This window comes from Salmo salar, chromosome ssa07, assembly GCF_905237065.1.
Source record: "Salmo salar chromosome ssa07, Ssal_v3.1, whole genome shotgun sequence".
NCBI lineage: Eukaryota > Metazoa > Chordata > Actinopteri > Salmoniformes > Salmonidae > Salmo > Salmo salar.
In genome coordinates, this window is record NC_059448.1 from 27,744,183 (window position 1) to 27,758,820 (window position 14,638).

Here is a 14,638-nt window from a genome sequence, read left to right on the forward strand (position 1 = left end):
TCAAGTGGTTCGCATCCAAAAACTGGGCCCCAACTGGGTAAGTTGTGTTTTTGCACCTAATGGTGCTACGATGCTCCGAGATTCGTACTTTTAATTTGCACTTTGTTTTACCCACATCATTTTTACCACACGGACAAGTTATAAGATAAATAACTATTTCCCTGTTTGGGGGTGTTTGAAGGATCTGTGCCATTGCATTGAGCGCAGCCATTACACTTGTAAACTCAGCAACAACAAAAAAGTCCTCTCACTGTCAACTGCGTTTATTTTCAGCAAACTTAACATGTGTAAATACTTGTATGAACATAACCAAGATTCAACAACTGAGACATAAACTGAACAAGTTCCACAGACATGTGACTAACATAAATGGAATAATGTGTCCCTGAACATAGGGGGTTCAAAATCAAAAGTAACAGTCAGTATCTGGTGTGGCCACCAGCTGCATTAAGTACTGCAGTGCATCTCCTACTCATGGACTGCACCAGATTTGCCAGTTATTGCTGTGAGATGTTACCCCACTCTTCCACCAAGGCACCTGCAAGTTCCCGGACATTTCTGGGGGAAATTGTCCTAGCCCTCACCATCCAACAGGTCACAGACGTGCTCAATGGGATTGAGAACCGGGCTCGTCACTGGCCATAGCAGAACATTGACATTCCTGTCGGACCCTCCACCTCCAAAATAGATCCCGCTCCAGAGTACAGGCCTCGGTGTAACGCTCATTCCTTCGACGATAAATGCAAATCCGACCATCACCCATGGTGAGACAAAACCGCGACTTGTCATTGAAGAGCACTTTTTGCCAGTACTGGCTGGTCCAGCGACGGTGGGTTTGTGCCCATAGGTAACATTGTTGCCGATGATGTCTGGTGAGGACCTGCCTTACAACAGGCCTACAAGCCCTCAGTCCAGCCTCTCTCAGCCTATTGCAGACAGTCTGAGCACTGATGGAGGGATTGTGCGTTCCTGGTGTAACTCGGGCAGTTGTTGTTGCCATCCTGTACCTGTCCTGCAGGTGTGATGTTTGGATGTACCGATCCTGCGCAGGTGTTGTTACATGTGGTCTGCCACTGCAAGGACGATCATAGTCCGTCCTGTCTCCCTGTAGCGCTGTTTTAGGAGTCTCACAGTACGGACATTGCAATTTATTGCCTTGGCCACATCTGCAGTCCTCATGCCTGCAGGGACCTTGGGCATCTTTCTTTTGGTGTTTTTCAGAGTCAGTAGAAAGGCCTTTTTAGTGTCCTAAGTTTTCATAACTGTGACCTTAATTGCCTACCGTAAGCTGTTAGTGTCTTAACGGCGTTCCACAGGTGCATGTTCATGAATTGTTTATGGTTCATTGAACAAGCATGGGAAACAGTGTTTAAACGTGAAGTTATTTGGATTTTTACAAATAATCTTTGAAAGACAGGTTCCTGAAAAAGGGACGTTCCTTTTTATGCTGAGTTTAGTTTCCATCCGGTAGAGGCGCAAATAGACGTGCAGGGAAATTTTGGGGCGGTAAGTCAGAGTTTACCAATTGATCTCTGAGATTTCTGCCCCGCGAGAATACATCCACGGGAGGGTTCGAAAACATATTACCGATGCGGTCATCGGATCTCAGAATGTGCCAATGTTTGTCGACGATACCCTTAATTTGTTCAGACTGTCCTTTAAAAAGATAATGTTTTGTTTTGAATTTCCCAATGGCAGTATTAATCTGACCATTTCTGTTGAAATCTGATTGTTTTTTGCAAATTCTTTTGATTCAACAGAATTGGCTGAAGGGGAAACTGTTTTTCAAGGGAAGCGGACAACTATCAGCCCTCAAAAAATCTGTTACGATCAGTAGGTTTCCTGTAAATGTCAGTGTATAGAACAGTATCCCCACACAAAATCGGAAGCTCAAGGAAACTGATTTGTGTGTCAGATTGCATAGTAAATCTCAGGTGCTCAGAACAAGAGTTAAGACAAGCATGGAATGCCTAGGGCAGTTTTGCATCACTCCACCATAGAACAAAAATATCATCAATGTACCGTTTCAAATAATAATGTTGGGCAAGAAAACATTTGAGAGGATTGAAAATGTACTGTTTCTCCATGTAACCCACAAACAAATTAGCATAGTTAGGAGCAATAGGGGATCCCATAGCAGTACCCTTCGTCTGAATAAAGAAATAATTTAGAAACAAGTAGTTCTGAGTACTATTTCAGCCAATGTTATAATGCATGCACTGGATGTTATAATGCAGGCACTGGAAGGTAGTTCATTCGGGTCATGTTGCAAAAGAAAACGTTCCATGGCTTCGATACCGCACTCGTGTGGAATATTTGTGTATAACGACTCAACATCAAAAGTAACCAACAAAGTATTATCAGGGAGAGGATCAAGAGATTCAATAATAGCGATCATACTGCTGGTGTCCTTTACAAAGGAGGGGAGCTGTTCTGCGAGTGGTCTAATAAAAATAAAAAATCTTCAAAAGTCGATAAAGGGGCCGTTACTGCGTCAATGAATGCTACAATAGGGCGCCCTGGAGGTTTTGTAACATTCTTGTATATGTGTTGTTATGTGTTATTAACATTTAGACTACGTTACCCAGCAGGCTATACTGGAAGCGGATAGTTGAAGAATGCCTTGCATGGCTAAACATGGAGTTTTCTAGCTGAAGTATATGTTCATTAAAAGTAGTTAAACCTACGCCCCGGTTTGTCAATATATAAGGAACAAACATAACAGTGTAATTTCGGCAAAGTATAGAAAGTGGCAATTTTATGCCGTTGAATAAGCCAAAAAGTTGTTCTTTTTTTGGTGATTTGACCAGAACTTAATTACCCAAGCATTGGAGTCAACATGGGCCAGAATCCCTGTGGAACACTTTCCACACCTTGTAGAGTCCATGCACAGACGAACTGAGGCTGTTCTGAGAGCAAAAGGGGGTGCAACTCAATAGTAGGAAGGTATTCCTAATGTTTTGTACACTCCGTGTATATACTGTTGCTATGTTGACCTGACTCTATCCATCCATGTTATGTGTGTCCCAGGTCAGTTAAGTGCGACGCGGCGTCTGTGCCACCTGTACGGAGCTGTATGTTCTGACGAAGCTCAGTGCATAATCTACAAAGAACATCAGCTTGCCATACTGGCGACCCGGGGAGACAGGGGACAGGAGGGGGAGGTGCTGGAGACCATCAGCCAGCTATACCTCAGTCTGGGGACAGAGAGGTGTGTGTGGAGTGGGCAGGGGTGTGAGATGTGTGTCTGTCTGTCTGTCTGTCTCTAGTTGGCAGCAAATTCTAACATTTCTGTCCCTTCCTTTCTATCTCTGTGTCCAGGGCTAGGCGGTCGGCTCTGGACTACACCAAGCGTAGCCTGGGTATCTTCATAGACCTGGGCCGTAAGGAAAAGGAGGCATATGCCTGGCTGCAGGCTGGGAAGATATACCAAATGCTGGGCCAAACCGAACTAGTGGACCTCTATGTACAGGTCATAACCTATTCTACTGTATTTTATTCTATTATACAGAGCAGACAGCATTGACTCAGAGTTACATTGACTTATTGCTTCTTGTATTCCTCACAGGTGGCCCAAGATGTGGGCCTGAGTACAGGAGACACACACTTTATCCTACAGCTGCTGGAGGCAGCTGGGGATGTCTTCTTCAACCTCAACCAGGAGAGAGAGAAGGCTGTCTGCTTCTATAGGGTACACACACATACACACACTGCTTATATGGGGTAGGACAGAGTGTGTGTGTGTGTGTGTGTGTGTGTGTGTGTGTGTGTGTGTGTGTGTGTGTGTGTGTGTGTGTGTGTGTGTGTGTGTGTGTGTGTGTGTGTGTGTGTGTGTGTGTGTGTGTGTGCGTGCATGCGTATGTTTACATGTGTGTGTGTGTGACCTAATGTCTTTGTGACATGTACAGTACCAGTCAAAAGTTTGGACACACCTACTCATTCCAGGGTTTTTCTTTATTTTGACTGTTTTCTACATTGAAGAATAATAGTGAAGACATCAAAACTATGAAATAGCACATGGAATCATGTAGCAACCAAGAAAGTGTTAAACGAATCAAATTATATTTTATATTTGACATTCTTCAAAGTAGCCACCCATTGCGTTAATGACAGCTTTGCACACTCTTGGCATTCTCTCAACCAGCTTCTTAAGGAAAGCTTTTCCAACAGACACATCTCAACAAAGTTCTGATGTCGTCACTATTATTCTACAATGTAGAAAATGGTAAAAAAAATAAAGAAAGACCCTTGAATGAGTGGGTGTGTCCAAACCTTTGACTGGTATTGTAGGTGATTTCACCTGTGTGTGTATCCATGTGTGTCTCCAGGACCGTGCCCTGCCCATCGCTGTGAGGACCAGCAGTACAGAGGCCAGACTAAGGCTGTCTAACAAGCTGGTGGAGCTGCTACTGCAACTGAAGCTGTATGGAGAGGCCGTGGAGTTCGCCCAGGCCGCCCTGGACATCAGTGTTACACTGGGTAGGACACAACGGAGCTAGTGTATTCTAGCTATGGCCACCAGATGTCAGACTTAACTTAGCCCAGACCTAGGTTGAATCCCAAATCACCCCTTTCTCCTTCCCCTAGCCCCTCTGCCCTCCGTTTTCGAGTTGACGCGCTCCTCCGCCATATGCACGAGTGTCCCAAAGTTGAGGGTGTGAAAATTATGGAGGATGTAGGGCCTAATTAGTCCAGAAATAGCGCCGTGCCATATGGGATTCCACAATTTGCGAGTTTATCGCAATTTCACACAAAAGAATGGAGAGGCGTGTCTAATTATATACCATGTGTATTTTTGTATGTCTGATGACGAGACTTGACACACAAAAGATTAAATACCTCCCAAATGAAATGTTTAACTGTTACTGAGGTTTATATCTTGTAAAATGACAGGGGGATTTGTTCATTTGAATTTCATGTGTGTTTTATTATTTAAAAGTGGAACATGAATTGCATCATTCAAGTCATGAGTGTGTCCCAAAGTTGATGGGTTTATTGTTCCCCCTTGCCCCTTTCTGGAAGTCACCCTCAGTTTTGTCAACAACACATGACAACGGATGACCCTCTGAGCGAGTTGGTAGGGTCGAGAGAGTAGTATGAGATTCACAGCTAGTCCTTACTTGTATTTCCCTAGAGAAATCTGCATTTACAATTAGCAGATCCTCTTATCCACAGCAACCTGCATGAATGCATTCAATTAAGTTTGGTAGAATAAAATGGAAAAATAGCCATTATCAGCAGAAATTGTGCCAGGGAAGAAAAAAACAAGTGCAATGCCATAGCCTGGTTATAGATAATTTTTTAAAGAAATACTGATGAAATGATGGTTGTATATTTTGAAATAGGAAATCGTCTAAATGAGCGCGTGGCCTTCCACCGGCTGGCCACCCTGTACCACTGTCTGGGTCAGTTTGAACTGGCTGAACACTACTACCTGAAGACCCTCTCCCTCTGCCCCACGCCCCTGGAGTTTGATGAGGAAACCCTGTACTACGTTCGAGTCTATCAGACGCTAGGGGACATCATCTTCTATGACCTGAAGGTAAAATAATCTGAAAACAATAGAAGTTATACATGGACAGTTTTTTGCATTTTAAGTTTTAAATGCACTATTGAAAGAAATACAAATGGTTTTGATTTTAAAACTGATGGTTGACAAGTACATGAGAGTTGTTGAAGTCAATACAGGATTTGAATTGCACTCCTTTGGAGAAATTCCGTGTCATGATGGAGTTGACCCCAACCCTGAAAAACATAGAGGATCCAAGAAGATGCATGAATTTGCATTTCATTGTGTTCATATTCTCCCACTGCATGACTCACATGGACCGAAACAGCTTTAACGATTCCTCCACTGACCCCATCCAATCTCACCTCTAAACCCTGACCCATAACCTTTCACCTTTGACCTTTAGGACCCCTACGATGCCGCGGGGTACTACCACCTAGCGCTGGCAGCAGCCATGGACCTCGGCAACAAGAAGTCCCAGCTCCAGCTCTGCACGCGATTGGCTACGATCTACCACAACTTTCTGGTTGACCGGGAGCTCTCACTCTTCTTCTACCAGAAAGCGCGAGCGTTCGCCTCAGACCTCAATGTACGCCGCATCAACCTCTCGCCCGACCAGAACTTCAGTAGTATGTCGCAGTACAAGTCGATTAGGGTTAGCACTCGGGAACCAACAACAAAGTAACCACCAAACCACCATCTTGGTTTGAAGTTTGGCAGAAGAATGGAGAGTTTAAGGTAGAGGAAATTGTGCCAAGTGGATGTCGTATGTTGGGTTTGAAGAAGTGTACATATGTAATTTTGAGCTTTTTAAACCATTAAGATGTGTTGATGTGATTTTGCCAATTAGGGTTCTGTGCCGTACTGAACAATTTCACTTATAGAATCATATACCAATATCTACAATTGTCTTCAGTTGATGACCTGAAATTAGATGAAGTCATGGTAAAAGGAATGAATCATGAAAGACATACAGTACCAGTCAAAAGTTTGGACACCCCTACTCATTCAAGGGTTTTTCTTTATTTTGACTATATTATACATTGTGGAATAATAGTCAAGACATCAGAACTATGAAATAACACATATGGAATCATGTAGTAACCAAAAAATTGTTAAACAAATAAACATTTATTTTAGATTCTTCAAAGTAGCCACCCTTTGCCTTGATGACAGCTTTGCACACTCTCAACCAGCTTCACCTGGAATGCTTTTTCTTGAAGGAGTTCCCACATATACTGAGCACTTGTTGGCTGCTTTTCCTTCACTCTGCTGTCCAACTCATCCCAAACCATCTCAATTGGGTTGAGGTCGGGTGATTGTGGTGGCCAGGTCATCTGATGCAGCACTCCATCACTCTCCTTGGTCAAATAGCCCTTATACAGACTGGAGGTGTGTTTTGGATCATTCTCCTGTTAAAAAACAAATGATAGTCCCACTAAACGCAAACCAGATGGGATGGCGTATCACCGCAGAATGCTGTGGTAGCCATGCTGGTTAATTGTGCCTTGAATTCTAAATACATCATGACAGTGTCACCAGCAAAACACCTCCACACCTTCTCCCCCATGCTTCACAGTGGGAACCACACATACGGAGATCATCCGTTCACCTACTCTGCGTCTCACAAAGACACGTCGGTTCAAACCAAAAATCTCAAACTTGGACTTATCAGACCAAAGGACAGATTTCTACCGGTCTAATGTCCATTGCTCATGTTTATTGGCCCAAGCAAGTATTCTTCTTATTGGTGTGTCCTTTAGTAGTGGTTTCTTTTGCAGCAATTCAAACCATGAAGGCCTGATTCACGCAGTCTCCTCTTTACAGTTGATGTTGAGAACTCTGTGAAGCATTTATTTGGGCTGCAATTTCTGAGGCTGACAACTCTAATGAACTTATCGGCAGCAGAGGTAACTCTGGGTCTTCCTTTCCTGTGGCGGTCCTCATGGGAGCCAGTTTCATTATAGCACTTGATGGTTTTTGTGACTGCACTTGAAGAAACTTTAAAAGTTCTTGAAATGTTCCATATTGACTGGAACATTTCATGTCTTAAAGTAATGATGGACTGTCATAATATGGACTTGGTATTTTACCAAATAGGGCTATCTTCTGTACACCACCTCTACCTTGTCACAGCACAACTGATTGTCTCAAACGCATTAAGAAGGAAAGAAATTCCACAAATTAACTTTTTACAAGGCACACCTGTTAATTGAAATGCATTCCAGGTGACTACCTCGTGAAGCTGGTTGAGAGAATGCCAAGAGTGTGCAAAGCTGTCATCAAGGCAAAGGGGGGCTACTTTGAAGAATCTCAAATATAAAATATATTTTGATTTGTTTAACACTTTTTTTGGTCACTACATGATTCCATATGTGTTATTTCATAGTTTTGATGTCTTCACTATTATTCTGTAATGTAGAAAATAGTAAAAATAAAGAAAAACCCTTGAATGAGTAGGTGTGTCCAAACTTTTGACTGGTACTGTATATGTAATAAAAGTAATTTAAGAGAAGATAACGGGAGTATGAAGGTCCAGTTGTTAAAGGTTATAGTGGTGTGAATTTCTTTGAGAGTAAAAACAACATGGACTGCACACCTGGGACCCTATCCACAATAAGTCCTGATCTAGGATCTGTCCATATAATTGTATTCATTATTGTCTAAAATACTAAACTGATCCTAAATCAGACTCTTTGTGGATATCTACCCTGACCTCTAATCATAGCCATGTCCTTCAAGGGAAGGATAGAGCCGTAACAAGCGCCTTGAGTTTTTCCTGGTCAGATCTCTAGTCAATAAAAACTACAGCCCCCTATAATCATAACTGATGAGCCACCAATACCTTTTTTGTAATTATTCTCTGTTTCTTGCAATAAACAATCACTGTGATGATGTTTTTATAAAAGTCCACATGCTAAAATAAGTTCCGCAAAGTCTTTCTATGTGGGTTCCCATTGTGAAGCATCTTCAAAATGTCTGTCATAACTGGGGCCCAGAGTTTTTCTGTCTAACTGGGGCCAGGAGTTTTTCCTGACAGAAAAACTCTGGGCCCTAAATCTTTTGAGCAGTGGTGAGGGTGCTTGGGTAAAATCATGCCAGATGGAATGCTTGTCTGCCTTCTCCAGATGGTGTAGAAAAGCAGAGAGAAAGACATGGAGAGGGAGAGAGATAGATGGAGAGAAAGAGACAGTAATCTGCCAGTGGACTCACTTCAAAGACACACTTCAAAGACCTCAAATGAACAACATGCTGCATTGGAATTATGTAAACAAAATATGCCTTGAAAGCATGACTGCTAAAATGTAGTTACAGACAAAGAGAGAAAATAATGCTGCGTCTTGCTTTTCTGTAATGAGTGGCATATTCAGTACAGCAATATCAGAACTTCAGCAACAATTCCATATTTTAATCCTATGAATAACACATCTAAAGTATGCTTAGGAATCGTCAAAATATCACCAAGCACTGCTTCCCCATTTAGGGACCGAAACTAATCACCTTTCGGGCGGGGGGGGGGGGGGCTTTGGATGACGACTGACTGTATGCGAAAGAGTGATGCAGGTTTGGAGCAATACTGGCTGTATCCAAGGCTCAGCCAATCGTTCACATAACAACAGAATGCGGCACGCGACTGAAGAGACAACCTATTTGCTAGTTACAGCATCAACTGTAAAGAGGGTGGAAAGGCAGTTTGCCAGTTAACTTACAGCAGCAGCACGTCCCCTGGCCTGAAATCAAATCAAATCAAATCAAATTTATTTTTATATAGCCCTTCGTACATCAGCTGATATTCTCAAAGTGCTGTACAGAAACCCAGCCTAAAACCCCAAACAGCAAGCAAAGCATGTGAAAGAAGCACGGTGGCTAGGAAAAACTCCCTAGGAAAAACTCCCTAGAAAGGCCAAAAACCTAGGAAGAAACCTAGAGAGGAACCAGGCTATGAGGGGTGGCCAGTCCTCTTCTGGCTGTGCAGGGTGGATATTAAAACAGAACATGGTCAAAATGTTAAAATGTTAAAATGTTCATAAATGACCAGCATGGTCAAATAATAATAATCATAGTAGTTGTCGAGGGTGCAACAAGCACGTCCGGTGAACAGGTCAGGGTTCCATAGCCGCAGGCAGAACAGTTGAAACTGGAGCAGCAGCACGGCCAGGTGGACTGGGGACAGCAAGGAGTCATCATACCAGGTAGTCCTGAGGCATGGTCCTAGGGCTCAGGTCCTCCGAGAGAAAGACAGAAAGAGAGAAAGAGAGAATTAGAGAGAGCATATTTAAATACACACAGGACACCGGATAAGACAAGAGAAATACTCCAGATGTAACAGACTGACCCTAGCCCCCCGACACATAAACTACTGCAGCATAAATACTGGAGGCTGAGACAGGAGGGATCAGAAGACACTGTGGCCCCATCCGATGATACCCCGGACAGGGCCAAACAGGCAGGATATAACCCCACCCACTTTGCCAAAGCACAGCCCCCACACCACTAGAGGGATGTCTCCAACCACCAACTTACCGTCCTAAGACAAGGCCGAGTATAGCCCACAACGATCTCCGCCATGGCACAACCCAAGGGGGGGGGCGCCAACCCAGACAGGAAGACCACGTCAGTGACTCAACCCACTCAAGTGACGCACCCCTCCCATGGACGGCATGGAAGAACACCAGTAGGCCAGTGACTCAGCCTCTGTAAAAGGGTTAGAGGCAGAGAATCCCAGTGGAAAGAGGGGAACCGGCAAGGCAGAGACAGCAAGGGCGGTTCGTTGCTCCAGCCTTTCCGTTCACCTTCACACTCCTGGGCCAGACTATACTTAATCATAGGACCTACTGAAGAGATAAGTCTTCAGTAAAGACTTAAAGGTTGAGACTGAGTCTGCGTCTCTCACATTGGTAGGCAGACCATTCCATAAAAATGGAGCTCTATAGGAGAAAGCCCTACCTCCAGCCGTTTGCTTAGAAATTCTAGGGACAATTAGGAGGCCTGCGTCTTGTGACCGTAGCGTACGTGTAGGTATGTACGGCAGGACCAAATCGGAAAGATAGGTAGGAGCAAGCCCATGTAATGCTTTGTAGGTTAGCAGTAAAACCTTGAAATCAGCCCTTGCCTTAACAGGAAGCCAGTGTAGGGAGGCTAACACTGGAGTAATATGATCAAATTTTTTGGTTCTAGTCAGGATTCTAGCAGCCGTATTTAGCACTAACTGAAGTTTATTTAGTGCTTTATCCGGGTAGCCGGAAAGTAGAGCATTGCAGTAGTCCAGCCTAGAAGTAACAAAAGCATGGATTAATTTTTCTGCGTCATTTTTGGACAGAAAATTTCTGATTTTTGCAATGTTACGTAGATGGAAAAAAGCTGTCCTTGAAACAGTCTTGATATGTTCTTCAAAAGAGAGATCAGGGTCCAGAGTAACGCCGAGGTCCTTCACAGTTTTATTTGAGACGACTGTACAACCATCCAGATTAATTGTCAGATTCAACAGAAGATCTCTTTGTTTCTTGGGACCTAGAACAAGCATCTCTGTTTTGTCCGAGTTTAAAAGTAGAAAGTTTGCAGCCATCCACTTCTTTATGTCTGAAACACAGGCTTCTAGCGAGGGCAATTTTGGGGCTTCACCATGTTTCATTGAAATGTACAGCTGTGTGTCGTCTGCATAGCAGTGAAATTTAACATTATGTTTTCGAATGACATCCCCAAGAGGTAAAATATATAGTGAAAACAATAGTGGTCCTAAAACGGAACCTTGAGGAACACCGAAATTTACAATTGATTTGTCAGAGGACAAACCATTCACAGAGACAAACTGATATCTTTCCGACAGATAAGATCTAAACCAGGCCAGAACTTGTCCATGTAGACCAATTTGGGTTTCCAATCTCTCCAAAAGAATGTGGTGATCGATGGTATCAAAAGCGGCACTAAGATCTAGGAGCACGAGGACAGATGCAGAGCCTCGGTCTGACGTCATTAAAAGGTCATTTACCACCTTCACAAGTGCAGTCTCAGTGCTATGATGGGGTCTAAAACCAGACTGAAGCGTTTCGTATACATTGTTTGTCTTCAGGAAGGCAGTCAGTTGCTGTGCAACAGCTTTTTCTAAAATTTTGGAGAGGAATGGAAGATTCGATATAGGCCGATAGTTTTTTATAATTTCTGGATCAAGATTCGGCTTTTTCAAGAGAGGCTTTATTACTGCCACTTTTAGTGAGCTTGGTACACATCCGGTGGATAGAGAGCCGTTTATTATGTTCAACATAGGAGGGCCAAGCACAGGAAGCAGCTCTTTCAGTAGTTTAGTTGGAATAGGGTCCAGTATGCAGCTTGAGGGTTTGGAGGCCATGATTATTTTCATCATTGCGTCAAGAGATATAGTACTAAAACACTTTAGTATCTCCCTTGATCCTAGGTCCTGGCAGAGTTGTGCAGACTCAGGACAATGGAGCTTTGGAGGAATACCCAGATTTAAAGAGGAGTCTGTAATTTGCTTTCTAATGATCATGATCTTTTCCTCAAAGAAGTTCATAAATTTATTACTGCTGAAGTGAAAGCCATCCTCCATTTGCGAAGGCTGCTTTTTAGTTAGCTTTGCGACAGTATCAAAAAGAAATTTCGGATTGTTCTTATTTTCCTCAATTAAGTTGGAAAAATAGGATGATCGAGCAGCAGTAAGGGCTCTTCGATACTGCACGGTACTGTCTTTCCAAGCTAGTCGGAAGACTTCCAGTTTGGTGTGGCGCCATTTCCGTTCCAATTTTCTGGAAGCTTGCTTCAGAGCTCGTGTATTTTCTGTATACCAGGGAGCTAGTTTCTTATGACAGATGTTTTTAGTTTTTAGGGGTGCAACTGCATCTAGGGTATTGCGCAAGGTTAAATTGAGTTCCTCGGTTAGGTGGTTAACTGATTTTTGTCCTCTGACGTCCTTGGGTAGGCAGAGGCAGTCTGGAAGGGCATCAAGGAATCTTTGGGTTGTCTGAGAATTTATAGCACGACTTTTAATGCTCCTTGGTTGGGGTCTGAGCAGATTATTTGTTGCAATTGCAAACGTAATAAAATGGTGGTCCGATAGTCCAGGATTATGAGGAAAAACATTTAGATCCACAACATTTATTCCATGGGACAAAACTAGGTCCAGAGTATGACTGTGGCAGTGAGTAGGTCCAGAGACATGTTGGACAAAACCCACTGAGTCGATGATGGCTCCGAAAGCCTTTTGGAGTGGGTCTGTGGACTTTTCCATGTGAATGTTAAAGTCACCAAAAATTAGAATATTATCTGCTATGACTACAAGATCCGATAGGAATTCAGGGAACTCAGTGAGGAACACTGCATATGGCCCAGGAGGCCTATAAACAGTAGCTATAAAAAGTGAGTGAGTAGGCTGCATAGATTTCATGACTAGAAGCTCAAAAGACGAAAACGTCATTGTTGTTTTTTTTTTGTAAATTGAAATTTGCTATCGTAAATGTTAGCAACACCTCCGCCTTTGCCGGATGCACGGGGGTATGGTCACTAATGTAACCTGGGGGTGAGGCCTCATTTAACACAGTAAATTCATCAGGCTTAAGCCATGTTTCAGTCAGGCCAATCACATCAAGATTATTATCAGTGATTAGTTCATTGACTATAACTGCCTTGGAAGTGAGGGATCTAACATTAAGTAACCCAATTTTGAGATGTGAGGTATCACAATCTCTTTCAATAATGGCAGGAATGGAGGAGGTCTTTATACTAGTGAGATTGCTAAAGCGAACACCGCCATTTTTAATTTTGCCCAACCTAGATCGAGGCACAGACACGGTCTCAATGGGGGGAAGCTGAGCTGACTACACTGACTGTGCTAGTGGCAGACTCCACTAAGCTGGCAGGCTGGCTAACAGCCTGCTGCCTGGCCTGCACCCTATTTCATTGTGGAGCTAGAGGAGTTAGAGCCCTGTCTATGTTCGTAGATAAGATGAGAGCACCCCTCCAGCTAGGATGGAGTCCGTCACTCCTCAACAGGCCAGGCTTGGTCCTGTTTGTGGGTGAGTCCCAGAAAGAGGGCCAATTATCTACAAATTCTATCTTTTGGGAGGGGCAGAAAACAGTTTTCAACCAGCGATTGAGTTGTGAGACTCTGCTGTAGAGCTCATCACTCCCCCTAACTGGGAGGGGGCCAGAGACAATTAATCGATGCCGACACATCTTTCTAGCTGATTTACACGCTGAAGCTATGTTGCGCTTGGTGACCTCTGACTGTTTCATCCTAACATCGTTGGTGCCGACGTGGATAACAATATCTCTATACTCTCTACACTCGCCAGTTTTAGCTTTAGCCAGCACCGTCTTTAGATTAGCCTTAACGTCGGTAGCCCTGCCCCCTGGTAAACAGTGTATGATCGCTGGATGATTAGTTTTAAGTCTAATACTGCGGGTAATGGAGTCGCCAATGACTAGGGTTTTCAATTTGTCAGAGCTAATGGTGGGAGCCGTCGGCGTCTCAGACCCCACAACGGGAGGAGTAGAGACCAGAGAAGTCTCGGCCTCCGACTCCGACTCGCTTAATGGGGAGAACCGGTTGAAAGTTTCTGTCGGCTGAATAAGCGACACCGGTTGAGCATTCCTACAGCGTTTCCCTCCAGAAGCCATGAGAAAGATGTCCGGCTGCGTGGACCGTGCGAGGGGGTTTATACTAACGTTACTATCTGTACTTACTGGTGGCACAGACGCTGTTTCATCCTTTCCTACACTGAAATTACCCTTGCCTAACGATCGCGTCTGAAGCTGGGCTTGCAGCACAGCTATCCTTGCCGTAAGGCGATCGTTCTCCTGTATATTATAAATACAACGACTGCAATTAGAAGGCATCATGTTAATGTTACTTAGCTTCGGCTGTTTGAAGTCCTGACGAACCATGTCCAGATAAAACCTCCGGGGATGAATGAAAAAAGTTGAGTGAGGAAAAAAGTTGAGTGAGGGAAAAAGTAAAAATATACGGTAATGAAAAAGTAAAAAACCGTCAGGTATCAAAGTAAGATCGGCAACAAAAACGCACAGCAGCGTAAACAAGTCTGCAAGTTGTGACCGGTATCGAAGAGGTAGGTGAGGAGCCTGACCATGGAGACCGGGGTGAGAAAGTCAGACATT

The 14,638-nt window shown here is 43.7% G+C and overlaps 1 protein-coding gene across 1 annotated transcript in view; it reads left to right on the forward strand.

Annotated features, from left to right (window-relative positions):
* LOC106608958 (SH3 domain and tetratricopeptide repeat-containing protein 1) overlaps positions 1 to 6,585 on the forward strand; it is a 30,285-nt gene extending 23,700 nt beyond the window's left edge. Inside the window, exons 15-20 of the mRNA XM_014207214.2 lie at positions 3,031 to 3,211; positions 3,322 to 3,472; positions 3,569 to 3,691; positions 4,329 to 4,479; positions 5,346 to 5,542; positions 5,916 to 6,585. Of these exons, the coding sequence (XP_014062689.1) occupies positions 3,031 to 3,211; positions 3,322 to 3,472; positions 3,569 to 3,691; positions 4,329 to 4,479; positions 5,346 to 5,542; positions 5,916 to 6,194 (1,082 nt within the window). The 3' untranslated portion in view covers positions 6,195 to 6,585. The remainder of the gene's footprint in view (positions 1 to 3,030; positions 3,212 to 3,321; positions 3,473 to 3,568; positions 3,692 to 4,328; positions 4,480 to 5,345; positions 5,543 to 5,915) is intronic.
* Positions 6,586 to 14,638: the final 8,053 nt, after the last annotated feature.